The sequence below is a fragment of the Carica papaya genome, chromosome 8 (genome assembly GCF_054855325.1).
Source record: "Carica papaya isolate Zhongbai chromosome 8, ASM5485532v1, whole genome shotgun sequence".
Classification (NCBI taxonomy): Eukaryota; Viridiplantae; Streptophyta; class Magnoliopsida; order Brassicales; family Caricaceae; genus Carica; species Carica papaya.
In genome coordinates, this window is record NC_142316.1 from 29,563,621 (window position 1) to 29,580,447 (window position 16,827).

Here is a 16,827-nt window from a genome sequence, read left to right on the forward strand (position 1 = left end):
TAGGCGCACTGTGAAGCCGTGTTCGGACCCCGAAATGTGTAAGGACCCCTCACCCTATTTCCTATCACGGTATTAAAGTTCAATAATGATAAAACGGTATTTCTTGAATCAATGAATGTGTGAAATTGCTTAAGGTCGCTAATGGAGTCCCAGTCTAGTGTGTTTGTCGGTTAACTGTTATTTGGCCTATTTTAGAGTTTTAAAAGCAGTATGAGGTTTGATGTTTTCATTTCATAGTTTCGTGTGCATATTTTACTGTTTTATTGATTATGGATTGAATGACTGGGATATTGATGCTGTATGTTGTCTGTTTGGCATAAATTACTGTTTTGCTTGTTTGTATGTGAATTGATGATGCTGACTGAGGAAAAAGAGAACGAAAGATTATGGAAATTGGTAATTGTATAATGCGGTCAGTCTGACTAGATATCCTGGGAGATGGTGGACGGACCGGGTCCGTAGGGAACCCTACCGGGATGGTGGTCTCCCATACCAGACGGGGTATGGAGATCTTATGTATTTTGGCGCCCATACCGGACGGGGTATGGGGACGGCCCGTTTCACCCTCATACCGGACGGGGTATGGGGACGACCCGTTTCACCCTCATACCGGACGGGGTAATGGGGTTTATAGTTTTGGCGCCCATACCGGACGAGGTATGGGGACGGCCCTGGAATCTGATTTCAAGTGTTAAGGGTTAATGGGTAGCGGGACCCCTATGGATCCCCATGGATACTAGTGGGCTGGTAAATGAGGAAAATATGTTGTGTAATGATTGAATTACAAAAGGCGTGATAAGTGTTATGTTATACAGTTTATATATGATTTCATGATGATGATAATGTTATTGCTTTCGTATACTGTTTTATGAATTTCACCGAGGTAAGTGGATGGTGAAGGATTTATTATTGATAAAAGAATTTGTTGTAAATTATGCTCTATTGGTCTTTTTTGTGTTTTTTACCCACCTTTACCTCCGTGACGGTGAGATATCGTGATGTCTTTACTGGGCTAGTGTAGCTCATTCCTTATTTAATCATTTCAGATCAGGAAGACATTGTTCCCAAGCCCGTTCCGCAGGAGGACGACGAAGGGGACGCCTAAAGACTCCATAGTCATATTTGTAGCTTTTACTTTCAAGTTTCTTCTTTAGGTAGTTTGATCTTTTATATTTTGTGAGCACGTTTTTGGTTTTAGTGTAAGGGATGTTAATCGAATTTTTGACTTCGCTTCCGCATTTGATATTTTTAATACACTTTTCATTTTGAATTTTCGGGGCCGTTACATTCTTCATAACATACATAAGATAATGATAGGATGCCACCACTGGGGGGATGTGGAGGAAAGTGTTGAATATCTAGCTCAGAAGGAAGCTTTGGTTATTAGGAGAGTTCTGAATGTCCAAACTGGAGGAAAATAAGCAGAGAGAGAATATTTTCCATACTCGTTGCCTTGTAAATGGGAAGGTATGTAGTCTCATTATAGATGGGGGTAATTGTACCGATTTTACCAATACTACCTAGTTGATAAACTTGGGTTGACGTACATGCGCCATTCTCACCCTTATAAGTTGCAGTGGTTGATTGATTGTGGAGAGATGAAGGTGACTAAGCAGGTATTACTTTTCTTCTATATTGGGCGATACACTGATAAAGTACATTGTGATGTTGTGCCCATACATGCTATAGATATTTCAACTTTGAGTATGTTATATGTGTTATGAAGAATACATTGATTCAAAAGATAGTAAGGTTTATGTAGAGTCTAAGCTTTGATACCAAATGATGCAGAACTTAAGATTAATAGTGTAATACATAACTTACACAACACTCATAAAGCATTAAAGACTTAAATTTTAATAAACGCTCTCTACTTACCATGCTATCAATAAAGTGATAGGAACTAAGGTAATTGAAAAATTTAAAAAAATTAGAAAAACGCCATAACATATTCCTTGATAAGTTGATCAAATTCCTTACTCAACGAGAAGGTTGAAAACGTCTCTCTTGTTGAAAATAACTTTGTAGTTTTATTATCTTAAACTTGAATTATTTCAATAGTGAATTGAAGACTATAGTTATAAAGTAAGTCATGTGCCTTATAAGAAAATAAATATCATAAATTAATTGTATAAATTACAAAAGAAATTATATTTTATCTTAAATGAGAAATTAATAAAAATTAAAAAATTTTGACTAAATAAGTTAGATAAGATTTTCCCTTGTGGAAACTTTTTAATGGGGAATATCTTAATTGGTTGTAGAAGAATTTGGAGGAGAATAAATGGAAGTTTAGGACTGACCATTAAAGGAGCATTATGGCCGCCCAAATCTTTCATTTTCCCACGTGATTTGGTGCCTTAAATGGATTTTTCATTTTCTCCAAGATTGCAATTGGTTTTAGATGAGTTTCCCCTCTTAGGCCGATTCTCCCTCTTAAGGGAGAAGATTTCCCAGGGGATTAGGAAAGAAAATCTCATAGGAAATTTCCTTTTTCATGGCTTGGAGAAATTTTCCTTTATGGCCGAAATCCTTTTCTTTGTGTTGGGCTTTGCCGCGGGTTGGGATTTCTTGGCCGCCATCTTTTTCAAGCTTTATCTCTTGGACACTAACTTCTTCATGCCTTTGGGCTTGGCCATCCATCTCTTTATGGTTCAAGCTCACATCATGTTGACCAATATTCCGATTTACTACATGTCTCTCATGATATTTTTGTGTGTATGACTAAGAGACTAGAGTGCATGCAATGTAATTTTTATGGGGGTGATTCCGAGAAGAAGAGAAGATATCATCTTATGGTTTGGTGTGAGGTTAATAAACCCTTTCACTTTGGTGGGCTCGGGTTGAGATCTATGGCGGAGGTTAATAGTGCTCTTCATTAGAAATGGCTATGGAGATTCATGAATGAAGATGGTAGTCCTTGATTGAGGGTGATTGATGCAAAGTATGGTATTGAGGAAAGAGGTTGGTTCACTAACTGATGCTTGAACCTCACATCAATAGATATGGAAAAAAATATGCATGGGAAGAAGACAGTTTCGTAGTTGCATTAGATGGAGGATTGGTATGGGGAATTGGATCTGGCAATGTATGACAATTGGTTCAAGGGGGATCCTTCTCAAAGATCGGTTTCCTCATATATACACTATTGCTTATAGTAAGATGCCTTGATATAGAATGCCTACTCAACACTGTGGGGTTTGAGGAATGGTTTGTGGAGGTCATGAGGAACCTCGATGATTGGGAAGTCAGGGAATATGAGACATTACTCTTTGACCTTTCAAGAGTGAGGATCAATAGGAGTAGAGATAGTCCAGTCTGGAGTCTTAATACTAAAGGGCTGTTCTCTATAAGATCTTTTTGCCACTATTTGACTGGGAGAGAGACTACTGGAAGAGACTTTCCTTACAGACATTGGAAGGTTAGTGCATCAACCAAAGTCGCTTTTTTTTTTTTTTTGCTTGAGAGGCTATTAGTCGTTGAATCTTAACCTTGGACAAGCTGATCAGAAGGGACCATGTTTTGGTGAATGGTTCTTATATGTGTAGAAAGGATGCGGAGTCATGTAATCATCTTCTTTAATGGTGCCTTTTTTGCATTTAGACTATAGACCCTTGCTTACTGCTTCGTAGGTATTAACAAGGTGATGGCTGGTTCGGTGAGCAGGAAAATTTGAGCATGGAAAGGGATCGAAGGTGGGGGGAGATATCTTAGCTTTATTTCCCTTGCTACTTTTTGGGTGGTGTGGAAGGAAAGGAATAGGAGAATTTTAAAGTATATAGAGGTTAATTTTGATGAGGTTAAAGATAGTTGGTTCTAGACTAGATTTTTTTATTAAAGGTCGTCCTCTTTATTCTTTTGAGGACATCGGAACCTTATTGACATTCTGATTGATATGTAAAACTCTTGTACATGAGTTTGCACTCTCTTGGTGTGTGTGAATGAATACATACATATTTTTTTATTTTAAAAAAACATAATCCTCTAGTTTTGCAAATCTACCATTTTATTTCTTTTTTACTTTAGTTCTGAGGTCATTCAGTTGCCAGTCTCCTTGTCTTACATAATTGTTCCTCATTTTTGTTGTGTTTTAACAGAACTACCTCTTCGAATGGCTGATTTCGGCGTCTTGCATCGGAATGAGGCCAGTGGTGCTCTTACTGGATTAACTCGTGTCCGGAGATTTCAGCAGGTCTCTTCTTAGATGTGGTCCATTTGGTTGATATTAGGGTTGTTGGCTGGTTTTCTCTGCCACCTAGACACTATCATGATTTCTCACTAGTCCTTTAATCTTCTGGATGTCACCATTTATTTAGTAAATTCAATTATCCTTTGACAAAAGTTACTTTTTCATTTCTTTTCCAGGATGATGCTCATATTTTCTGCAGAGAGTCTCAGGTGGCCACTTTGTTTCATATATATTGTCATCTTAATATGAATGCTTTTTTCGTTACCTTATCCATGATATGTAATTTATGGATCTGATTTTCAGATAAAAGATGAAGTGAGGGGTGTTTTAGAGTTCATCAACTATACATACACTGTATTTGGGTTCACATATGAGTTGAAGCTATCAACGGTATGATCTGAATGTGGTGAACACATATTGTTCTTCTGTCTATTTAACTTGACTTATTGAGCTTAATCTGCTTATTGTTAGTTATTTCATAAAAAAAAATCCCGCTTATTGTTAGTATCATGTTTAAGGTATTTCAACTCTTTCTTGCCATGTCTTTATATATGTGGATAATATCATTAAGTTCCATATCCAGCTCAGTGTGTTTCAAGGACAATTCTGTAGTTCAACTGGAACTGCAATTAAATCTAACAAAATCTAAAGCAATAGGATTTGATTAAAAATTAATCTAACAAAAATTGATTTCCCAAGCTTTGTGTATGTGCCTTATGAATATTAGTTTCTTTTATCTATAAAAGAAGTCCCAACTTATTTGCATTTCTGGAGATAAAAACTCTTCTGTTTGTTCTTTAAAATGGAGGATGATCAGCTAATTTATGAGGCTTTGTCTCAATCATAATATGATTAACTGGGTGGCTCAAGGGTTTGGATAACTTTTTTGTTAAGTCCGTCCATGCAAAAGGAACAGCTGTGGAGTGTCCTGTGGTATAGGACAAATCACTTATTTTTTGATTTAAGGATTTTGGGATAATAACCTAGCTATCATAGTTTCTAGACATTGTACTTAATAAGTCTTAAATGACCTGGTTAGGGTTTGATAGCATCATGTGATCATAAAAATGAGAGAATTCTCTAGATCTTTTATTAAATAATTGAGCTGTCTCAAAAAGTAAGATTACAAAGGTATTTTTAAGGCTTCCTACGTAATCTTTTTCTGAATGGGATAAAACTAGAAAATACTAATTATTAATGAAAATTAGTATTTTAAAAAACTAGTTATTAATAAAAAAAGGGAAATTAAGGTTCCATTTGGTATTTTTTTATTTTTCATTTTCTAAATTTGTATATTTCATTCAATAAAAACATATAAGTTTGTTACAATGAAGAAAATAATAATGAAATTGATTGTGAAATTTGAAAATTTTAAATGTTGTTTCTAATGTTTCCTAAATACTTTATAAAAAAAGAAATTTTTTAATGGTAGTTGATTCTCCACAAAAACACACCATTTACATACATAAATTCTTTTACATACGAATAAACACAAATTTTAGAAATGGAAACTAGAAAAGGTTTTAGTGAACCAAACAGAAGTAGATACCATATGAATATACTCCTAAAATTAACAGACTCTCAAAGAGTACAATAATCTTATATTTGAAGAGTTACAATTTCTAATCTATTTAAGTAATCTAAACCTTATCTATTCTGTATTATTCTGAGAAGGTGATAACTATTTGTTGGTTATATGGAATTCATTCTTGAAGAAAAGATAATGGATTTGTGCATATGCAGAACTAAGGACATATGTTTATACTACTAATTTCTGAATTATAGAGGCCAGAGAAGTACCTAGGTGATTTGGTGACCTGGGAAAGAGCTGAAGCCGCCCTTACAGAAGCATTGAATGAGTTTGGAAAGCCATGGCAGGTAAATTCTTCTTTTTGTTACCTTTCATTACTCATTCAATGACAGCATAATTTATTCAATTTTATAGCAATATAATGCAATTATTTTGGAAGCATTCTGTTGCCATCACTGTTGACTTATATGTTTTAGTTTCTGCCATACATTTCAACATGTGTGCTTAAAGATGTTGCCTTACAAGTTTTGCTTGGGCATGTGAAAGACCATGTATGCTGAGTTGATAATGCCTAGGCTCTTCTTGATTGTGGTACGGTACTTTAGCTGGTTTGAATTTTATACAATTGTTGGATCAAACCTTCCATAAAATTGTTGGATGAAGTAATGGAAGGCCAAATCTAGTAGTAAATAGCAGGAATATAAGCTTCTTTTGATTGACATTTACTGCATTGTGATTATGCTTCAGTTTATTTGTGCCATGCTTTGTCAGATAATCTTTCAAGTTGACGTCTCACATTTATCTATATATTGATGCTTATGTTCTAGTCTTGTTATGCAGCTAAATGAAGGAGACGGGGCATTTTATGGACCAAAAATAGATATCAGTGTGTCGGATGCATTGAATAGGAAATTCCAATGTGCTACATTGCAGGTTTATAGCATTAAGATTTATTTTTGGGCTTCCTGCTTTTATCTCTATTGCAGCGGACTTATTACTTCGTCCACCGTTACAGCTTGACTTCCAACTTCCTGATCGTTTCAAGTTGGAGTACTCAGCAGAAGATGAAGCCAAGAGAGAGAGGCCTGTTATGATACATAGAGCCATCCTGGGATCTGTTGAACGAATGTTTGCTATATTATTGGAGCATTACAAAGGGAAATGGCCCTTCTGGCTTAGTCCACGTCAAGCAGTTGTTTGCCCTGTCTCGGAGAAATCTCAGCCATATGCTCTACAGGTAGTTTCACTTTATTCTTGTCAACCTTCTGGAGCTGTAATATAGAGCTGGTGTTGTTTCTTCTGAATTTTGATTTCGTGCTTACGTCATAGTGGTCTTTGGCATTGTGTTGGGCTGATAATGGACTTTTGTTTTACCATTTTTTGATTTTGCTCTTCTCACAGAGCAGAATTGTAAAGGGTAATGTCTATTTCGTGAAAGATGCCATAAAATTCATATAGTAAATGTTGTCGAAACATTAAACTTGTGGTGAATCATGGCATAAATAAGTTCAAAAATTTGTTTATAGTGGTCATTTTCTCTGTTAATTATAATCTGAGGCAGTTTGATGCTGCTTTTGAATGCTTTTCTGAAACTCGCTACCTTTATGCTAGTTATGGTTGTTATAAATTGTCACATCATTGACTTGGTTTAATTCACTCAAGTTTATTTCATGCCATCAGTTCTGTTTCTCCGGTGATTTGTATGAAGCATATAAAATGCTACTGTCTATTCCATGATGTCTTTTGCCATTAGTTTGTATGGGAAGTGAAGAATACAAAGTGCTTATTTGTGCTGCTTGTGTTTTGTGATCAAGAAATCAAATAATGTTGAGACTTTCTTGTTTGATTTCTATAGGTGCGTGATCAGATTTATGCTGCTGGTTATTATGTTGATGTGGATACAACAGATAGGAAGATCCAGAAAAAGGTACTTCTACAAACCGTTTATATTTATTCTGAGTTCTGTAATGTTATGGTTTCTTGACTATTAAACACTATTTGATATAAATCTAAAATGCTGTCCTTGTTTATAGATGAATGAGATGAAATCATCTTTCATTACGACCAATGTGGTCAAGTGTTTAATTTATTATGTTTAATGGAGTCAAAATACCAAAGCTATAACATTAAGATTAGTTTTTATTGGTTAAATTACATATATAATATCTTATTTCTTAAATATCGAATGGGGTCTGCTGACGGCACTCACTATGTAATATTGGGTGCCTTCTATGGAAAGAGCATAGATGTTTACTTATCTTAAAATCCACGCTTTAGTGGAACTGGTGACAAACTGGGGCAAAAAATAATAGTTATGGCCGAAACCGGACATTTTAGTGCTATGGTATCACTTATGATGATGGAAGTAGCCACGTCTGTAGCCTTTGATCTTCCTTTATTTAGAAGGGAAAAAAAATCTATATTGGTTGGTTTGCCTTCATTAGAACAATACATTGCCCCAGAAGTGAGTGGTGTGATTCCAGCACATTGAAATCATGCATTGTTGGAAGGATAAAAGAAAGCTGCAAACCTGATCATTTTGAATATGGGATTTTATGATAATCCATACTTGTAGGCATATTGCAAATATGTCCAATTTGAGGGTGATTTTTCATCCGGACATTTTAGTGCTATGGTATCACTTATGATGATGGAAGTAGCCACGTCTGTAGCCTTTGATCTTCCTTTATTTAGAAGGGAAAAAAAATCTATATTGGTTGGTTTGCCTTCATTAGAACAATACATTGCCCCAGAAGTGAGTGGTGTGATTCCAGCACATTGAAATCATGCATTGTTGGAAGGATAAAAGAAAGCTGCAAACCTGATCATTTTGAATATGGGATTTTATGATAATCCATACTTGTAGGCATATTGCAAATATGTCCAATTTGAGGGTGATTTTTCATTCAAGAAACTTTCTTGTGCATCAAATTCTTAATGTAGCATATGCCTGCAAAACAAGAATGATTGATGGAGAAAGTCTGTAGCATGGTCACTACTTGCAATGCTCTTCCCACTACTGTCCTTCTGCAGCCACATTTTCGTCATTTCCATTTTATTTTTAATCATTACATCTATAATGTTGTTACTTTACTCATTACAGATTGCTCTCTCTGAATTTTTTGCTGTGTTTAGGTTAGAGAAGCTCAGTTGGCACAGTACAACTTCATATTGGTTGTTGGTGAAGAGGAGGCCAAAACTGGACAGGTTATTTCGGAAAAATCTTTTTAATTCCTTAAATGAATCACCTCTTTTAGTTGGCTCTTTTGATTGGATTTCCCTATATGGCCATTCTAGGCTGAAATGTCAAATTTCTGGATTCTTAACTGTCTATACTTATACAAGATCTCTCAGGCTTGTTACATTTATTCATTGTTCGCAGGTTAGTGTGAGGGTGAGAGATAAGGCAGACCATTCCGTAATGAGCATTGAGAGCCTACTCAAGCACTTTGCAGAGGAGACTGCAGCTTTTCATTAGGAAGGGATAAACATTACAATTGTGACTTTTTTGAATGCTATTTGGAGCGGAAGGACTCAAAGATTGGGGCGTTAAAAAAGGCTGATTGATTAGAGATGGTTAAGTCAATTTCCATCAACACGCCGCGTTTATAGTATTAGAACATTAAAATTCTCCTTATTTTAGGGGCGCCCCATTGTGATTTTTCAAGCAAGTTTTATTTATTTTAAGTGAAAAATTCTTCTGTATCGTACTTGTGGCATGAATTAGCTTTTGATTTTTTTCCATGTGCCGATCGGGGAACAGGAATTAAAATCCACGACATTGTATGGAGTATGTATATAAGCTGAGCCCCAAAGGGAGCTGGACACCATCATATGAACGAACAGCTAACACGTTTTACTTAATTTTTCTACTTAAAAATAATTTTATATCTGGTAAAATTCAGACAGCAATCCTCCCAATGCATTGCCAGAAACAATTTTTGATTATATTTCCTGAAACCCTGCGCCTCCGTTCACCTCAATCATGTTTATTTCTTTTCTTTTTATCTTTTTCAGATCCAAATTAGGATGATTTGGTCAGAATTTTAATTGCTGTGTGTTTTTTAATGTTTGATTCTATTAAAAGCAGTCAGGTTACGCAAGCCTGGTAAAATGTATGTAATCAGTTCATTCAAGGTTTCTTCCTATTTTATTATTATTATTTTTAAAGTTGTAAGGGCTCAAAAACATTTTTTATTAAACTGGGTTCCAAGAATATTTACCAAGAAGTCAATTTTCTTGAAAAAAAAAATTGAAGTATTCGTCTGAATTCAAAATGTTCTTAGCATTCCAATCTGATATTTCTGGTTTCTGGGTCATTCAAAAGATTCTTGCCATGGAGATTTGAAAAAGTTCTGAAGGACACTGTCAAATGCTTTAAGGGTAAGTTGCAGGTTGCAGAAGTGAAGATACTATAGAAAATAGATAGGGTTTAGAGTTGGGTTTCGGTTTTAATTTGCTCATCAATTTCTCTTATGGTTCTCTTTTTCAAAGATAAGAAATCCATTTACGAATTATGAAGTGATTAACACCTGAAGAATCTGATCATATATAAATATGGGGAAGGCAATTTATTATGCATCATGTATATACCTTGAATCTAACGCTAACAAACAGCTCCCAAGCAAATAAATAATCTCCTTAAACTCATATATGTAGCAGACTGACGCTTAATATATATATTCTAATTAATCAACGTTAGACAGCATTAAACCAAGCCCTGATTAATTCCTACATAACAATCATGATAATCTAATTAATCAATAACTATCACTTAAAAATCCATGATTTGCTCTGCTGCTGCTACTTATATTCATGTCTTGATGATGATGGTAATGCTGTTGACGACGACTGTAAGCTGAAATTGAACTGCTACTCTCACCCATATCACCTTCAGCCCTATATTGCTCCTCATCAATCTCTTCTTTAGCACCTTTCTCCATTCCCATCAACTCCATGGGCCTCTGGGATGGGGGTATGAAGTGTGGATGTGGGTCACAGTAGGCAGCTGGTGGTTGAGGAGCGGCTGGTGGCGGTGGGACGACAGATGGGAGCTTAGAGAGGAGTGCTTCAAGGCTGCTCATGGAGGGTGTTATCTTCATGGGCTGGTTGAAGTGGTCGTAGGTGGCGGGGAAGTGCCATGCGTCTGGTACTCCGCCATTGAAAGGATATGCAGAAGATGAGGGGTGTGGCAACAGCACACCTGGTATACTCTCTATGTAGCTGAATTTCTTCCTTAGTAGAACAACATAGCTCAGGTCTTCAATTACCTTCAGGTTCCAATCGAAACAAATTTATCATTTTTAGTGTAAGTGTAAAAAAAAAAAAAAAAGAAAATAGATTAAAGAGTTCAAGTCGAATTAAGCTTCTGTCTGTTCTTATTTATTTAAAGATTGTTTTATTTTTTATTGTCTTATGATTGTTGCGTATGTATTACCTAATTTAATCTATGAATATATAAATTTCTACTTATAGAAAGCTTCTTGAAGGGAGATAGATCAGAAAACTAGAAAGAGAGATGACCTTGTGAACAGCTCCTAACTGGACGACACCTTCTCGAACTGCAATCAGGGCAATAGTCTGCAAAAATATTTTTCTGATCAAAACAAGTAGATCTATGTAGATAGATATACATATATATGATCTTTAAACTATATTATAGCTGTTGTCATATTATACCTTAATACCGGACTGGAACTGGGCTTCCCATGTCCTCGGATGCTGTAAAAGATCATATTTAGTAATTAGAATCACATATATTTCTGCCGTAAGAAGGGAGCAGCATGAAATCACAACCTTCTAATAAGCCATCAGAAGTGTACATGGAATATATATGCGTATATGTGTGTGAATATGCTTACTGAGTCTGCAGAGTTATGCCATGCTGACAAGAAATTGATTTCCTGGTCGTTTGGCTCTTTATATATCCATTTGTGACTGTGATCTGCAGCCACTTTTCCTATCAATCTGCTTCCCATCGAACCAAAATCAACTTGAGTTAATTTGCTTTATAAACTTAAAATCGATCACCAAAGAATATAAAGCGAGCTAGGATTACTGTAGAGAGAGATCATCAAATTGTCTGCGTTCTTACTTTTTTCATTTTCCGTTTTTTTTTTTTTTGTAAACTTACCCTTCACCATAATTGTAGATTTCATGGGACATCTTGAAGAAAAGCTCTGGTTGCAGACCTTGGTAGTGTTGAAATTCACAGTTGACATAGACGGATGAGGAGGCTCCAGGAGTACAGTCCTCAGAATTGATCTCAGCTGCAGAAGCAGCAAAGTTGCAGAACCCATCTTCCCAAACCAATATCCTGCCATGTATTTTACATCACAGTATTAAGATGCAAAATGGGGATGAAAAATAATTTACGTATATGTATATATAGATGGTCGATTCCATATCATATAGAATGATGCAAATTAAGTTTATATATAATACCAGTTTCTCCTGTTTCCTCTTGACCTGTCATAAGCTCCTTGACCAATATCCCATCTAAACCAAAAAAATTAAAACAAGAAAACATAAAATATATAATTACATAATGGCCTTATTATAAATAGTTCTGAGGCTGGCTTAGTTATAAAAAACATATATAGATGGCAGGTAATTAACAGTATTGCTTACTTGGGTGGAGGGTAGTTTCTGGGCAAGATCCTCCAGAACACTGCATAAACCCACTGAGAGTTTTCCTGAATGCACAAGCTTCTAAGAGTGTGTTGAAGAAGATGAGTTACTGCTAATGGACTCAGATGTTCTTCCATCAAACTTCCTCAATTATACCTCTCTCTCTCTCTCTGTCTCTCTCTCTTTTTTTTTTTACCTTACAGTACTTAATCTTGCTTTAAAAGAAGAGAGAACCCAACACCTTAATCCTTTTATAAGCCCACCAAAGATGAAATTTCACACACACATGCACACACACACACACATATATATGTCACTACAGATATATACTGCATTTAATTAACAGTGCTTTAAATTAACCAAAATGATTTCATGGCCCACAGTACTCTTGGTTTTCCCTTTGCTGTTCCCAACGGTTCTCCGTTAAAAACTAGTCTCTCCAGTACTTTTTCTATCCATCTCCTACAATACTACTACAATTATTGACATACAAATATACAATATTGCTCCTATATATAATCCCTCGCATTATTCTTGTAGTCCATCATGATCGTCTTTGTTTTCTCTCTCAGAACTGGACCCGTATCTCTTTCTCTTCAACCCTAATTATTACTCATAATATCTGCTTTAATTCTGACAGTAATATATATATATATATATATATATATATATTTACGCATATATATAATTTCAAACGAATCAAACCCATGAAAAAAACTTCTTTCTGTTGCCATCCACCATCTTCAATATTTATTTTAGGGTTCTCTTCCCTCTTATTTTTGCAAAGTTTCCTTTTTCTTTTCTCCCAGTGTTTAACCACGTGTGGCAGACTCTTGGCTATAGATGGGACATCAGAGTACGGATCTATTTAGTTCATGTACATTTCATCACTTTACTGTAATCCTAATTATATATAATATATACGAAAAACAATAGTTAGATATAGGTATTTTTCATGCTTGCCATAGGCTGCTACTGTTTAGAAATTTGAGCTTTATGTGTGATGGTTTCTATTTCAAGCTTTAGATCCATTCTTAATAAACAGTCAGTCATATTTGCGTACTTAACTTATAATTAGTTAATTATAAGCATAGATTTATATATATAAGTATATATATAGCTGCATGATTATGTCAATATAATTATTTGATTTGTTTCCTTATTAGGCACATTAGGTTGTTGATTAAAAAAAGTTTTGTACATAATGACTTTATATTATATCTATCTATCTATATATATATATATAATTGCGAGGACCCCACTAATATGGGGAGAGATAAAGCAGAAAAATCACATGATTGTATGTGATTCTTTTTGACAGATTTAAGCGTCTTTCTTTTTGACAAGCCTTGAACGGAGACCAATTTTCGGCGAGATAACTTTGATCATGTGGACCTGTAGCCACTAAAACAAGGGGCTGACCGGCTGGGTCACATTAAACACTGCAATTTGAATGTCAATCCATGGACAGAAAGTAAACTATATATGTTGAACTTGATATACACATATATATGTATATGCATACGGATATGTACCCATCTTGTAAAATAATTAACTTTATTAACAACAGTGTAGATATAGGTATGTAATACAGAGATCCGAGGACGATGATGATGAATGATGATGATGGTGATGAGAAAAACGAATAGAAACCCAGTGTACTTTTTTTTCTTTGATGGTAGATTTTAGCTGAGGCAGATTAGACTTCATTTAGTTTGCTGCATCTCTCTCATTTCTTTCTCTTTCTCTTTCTCTTTCTGTGTCTGCAAGTTTATATGATGACCAAAAGGAGCTTTCAGTGCTTTCATTTCACCCTTCCAGCCCTGACACCAAGAAAGTTTTGACAGGCCATTCATTATACTCTTGTCTTTGACCGTGTGCTGGTCATGAGAAACTGTCTCTTACTTTTTTAACCATATTATATATATATATATTATACATATATATGTATTATATTAAGCCAATTCTAAAATGAAATAGAAATTATAATTCTCCGACGAAAACCCTTCCTGCATTTGTTTGTCACCTTTATTAATGGCGACACATTTTGCTATCCTCATACTTTTCTCTTTGGCTTCTTTCGAAGGCAAACCATTCTGTGTTTTTGTGTGCAGGTAGTGTGTATGTGTTTTAGTGAAAGAGAAAGAGAGTAGGGTAGCTGTAATATTATATATATATATATATGTATATCTGTATTTATTATATGGGTACAGTTTTATTCTAGTCCAAAAATTTGCGGCATAGTACATGAATCTACTATATGAATAATATTTGTGCATGAGCAAGTTTATATTGTGTCTGTCTCCAACCCGCACACAAGTGACCCTCAACATTTAATATTGTATATTTTCGTCATATAATATTCACAGCAAAAAAAATAAATACTTTTGTTTAAATGATATATAATAATACAAATATATACTTTCGGGAATTTCGAATGACCATTTATATCTTTTGAGAAAATTAAAGATATTAAATTCAATACTTGTAATGAATTGTTATGAAATGGGTATGTACTTAATATAAGTAAGTTAGATTATCTAATATTGCTAACTATGTACTTAAATTTCAACCCACATTACATAATTAATTATACTGACATAAATATGAAGTTTCAATCTATATATATATATACCTATATTAAGTTATTAGATATCTATATATGCATTATTAAATAATTGGGTATGTTGAATTTAATGCAAAAAAAAAAAAAAAAGACTTTTATCCCTTAAAAAAAAAAAAAAACCACAACTTTTAAATTATATATATAATATAATTTCTCAAATTTATTTATTTTTTCTTTTTACTTAAAATTTTAAAGATTTTGTTTATTTTTAAATAAATTGGTGCATTGCACGCAATTATTACCATGTTAGAGTCTGTTTAAGTATTACTATAATATTTTTTCAACCATTTAAAAAAAAAAAATTCCAAGTCCAGATAGATATATATATATATATATATATATTTAAATAAAAATAGTCAAGTTTAACAAATGATTTAAGTAATCACATATATTTTTAATGTGCATTATAATTTCCATTACTAAATTATCAGTAATCAAACTCAAGTTACTAATAATGAAATATATGTGATTACTTTTGAGTTTTTTCTACGAACTTTAGTGAAAGTTAACATAACACATTTAGTTCTCACTATCAATCTTTATCTAAGCATAAGTAATTTTCTCTATTCTCAATTGATCGTCGGCTAATTTTTGATGTATTCCCATTTTACAGTGTCATGGAATGTTTTGTACTATGGGTGAAAATGATAATAAAATAATGATAACATGGTCTTTATATTTGTATGTAAATAATATATCCTTTATAGATTTTGTGATGATATATATATATATATATATATATATATATATATAGAGAGAGAGAGAGAGGGAGAGATTTGTATATATGATGAAATGGGAATGTATACATACACACATGGAGAGAGGATGGTATGGGAGAGAAGAATGGCACAAGAGTCTGGTTGAAGATAATAACTGCTGAAATGGCCCATCCCTTTCTTCCATTAAGTGGGTGGAATCTCTGCTATCTCCCATCCTCTCCATTGTCCCATTTGCTATTAAAAAATTTGCTCAAACTAACAAAAAGCCAAACTTTTTCATTTTCTAAATTAGGTTTTGGGTTTTTTTTTATTAATATTTTTGGGTCTGGCCAAGATTGATTATCAAGACAATCAAACACAATATCCTAATAATGCACACCTCCTGCAGGCACCCAAATCTCCCAACAGTTTTTTGCTTTATTATTATTATTAATTTAATGAGAAAAGTTGAATGGGGATCAAAGAATGGTAAAGACATATATATATATATATTTATACATATCATTTGGTATTATTCTTTTGGAATGTTTCATAATATTTAATAGTAGGATTTTGATTAGGATTTTTTGTTTCCGAAGGAAACAGGAACACACACTACAACTCAGATACTTAGGTTTTTGTTGAAACGGATTGGGTATTTCCAAGTATATGTGTACATATATATATATATATATATATAAATATATTCATGATGTCCAAAAGACCTAAATTTCAGTGTTTCTTGAAGTGATGAAACATCTCATCTAAAGAAAATTTGTTTTTCCATCTTCTAAATTGACATAAAAATTGGAATCCACATTTCCCAAAATTTGTTTTCCTCAACTCTTCACCTGCTAAAATCCTTCTTATATGTGCCCTGTGCATCCATCAAAGGTAGCAAGTTCGTGCACGTGAAGCCAATTGGGCGCTGCTATGCATTAGTGCGACAATCTAATTCTTAGCAAGATGATCATATACTTGAAAAAGAAATTCATTTTTCAAATGGGAAAATAGGAAACCATTGGATAATTTAATCACCTTATATATATATATATATATATAGAAATATATATATGCCAGTAGCATACAGTCAGTCCATAAAACATATGACATGCACGAGCATTAATTGCATTCTTTTTATTTTCTTATGACT

The 16,827-nt window shown here is 34.0% G+C and overlaps 2 protein-coding genes across 2 annotated transcripts in view; one reads left to right on the forward strand and one right to left on the reverse strand.

Annotated features, from left to right (window-relative positions):
* Window positions 1–9,610, forward strand: part of LOC110818945 (Threonyl-tRNA synthetase) — a 31,395-nt gene extending 21,785 nt beyond the window's left edge. Inside the window, exons 12-20 of the mRNA XM_088209984.1 lie at window positions 4,098–4,192; window positions 4,366–4,398; window positions 4,493–4,579; window positions 5,975–6,067; window positions 6,561–6,653; window positions 6,736–6,957; window positions 7,576–7,647; window positions 8,856–8,927; window positions 9,103–9,610. Of these exons, the coding sequence (XP_088066110.1) occupies window positions 4,098–4,192; window positions 4,366–4,398; window positions 4,493–4,579; window positions 5,975–6,067; window positions 6,561–6,653; window positions 6,736–6,957; window positions 7,576–7,647; window positions 8,856–8,927; window positions 9,103–9,198 (863 nt within the window). The 3' untranslated portion in view covers window positions 9,199–9,610. The remainder of the gene's footprint in view (window positions 1–4,097; window positions 4,193–4,365; window positions 4,399–4,492; window positions 4,580–5,974; window positions 6,068–6,560; window positions 6,654–6,735; window positions 6,958–7,575; window positions 7,648–8,855; window positions 8,928–9,102) is intronic.
* A 658-nt stretch (window positions 9,611–10,268) lies between these two features.
* Window positions 10,269–12,627, reverse strand: LOC110826231 (Serine/threonine-protein kinase WNK (With No Lysine)-like protein). The gene is made up of 7 exons (XM_022056836.2): window positions 12,351–12,627; window positions 12,165–12,218; window positions 11,854–12,036; window positions 11,582–11,687; window positions 11,400–11,441; window positions 11,244–11,300; window positions 10,269–10,990 (listed from the first exon to the last, which is right to left on the reverse strand). Exons 1-7 carry the CDS (start codon window positions 12,485–12,487, stop codon window positions 10,481–10,483), a joined length of 1,089 nt encoding a protein of 362 aa, XP_021912528.1. The 5' UTR covers window positions 12,488–12,627; the 3' UTR covers window positions 10,269–10,480.
* Window positions 12,628–16,827: the final 4,200 nt, after the last annotated feature.

Coding starts and splice junctions, on each gene's coding strand:
- LOC110826231 (XM_022056836.2), bottom strand. CDS start 12,487: ATGGAAGAACATCTGAGTCCATTAGCAGTAACTCATCTTCTTCAACAC. Junction 12,219..12,350: donor AGAAACTACCCTCCACCCAA/GTAAGCAATACT, acceptor TTTTTGGTTTAG/ATGGGATATTGGTCAAGGAG. Junction 12,037..12,164: donor AGAGGAAACAGGAGAAACTG/GTATTATATATA, acceptor AATACATGGCAG/GATATTGGTTTGGGAAGATG.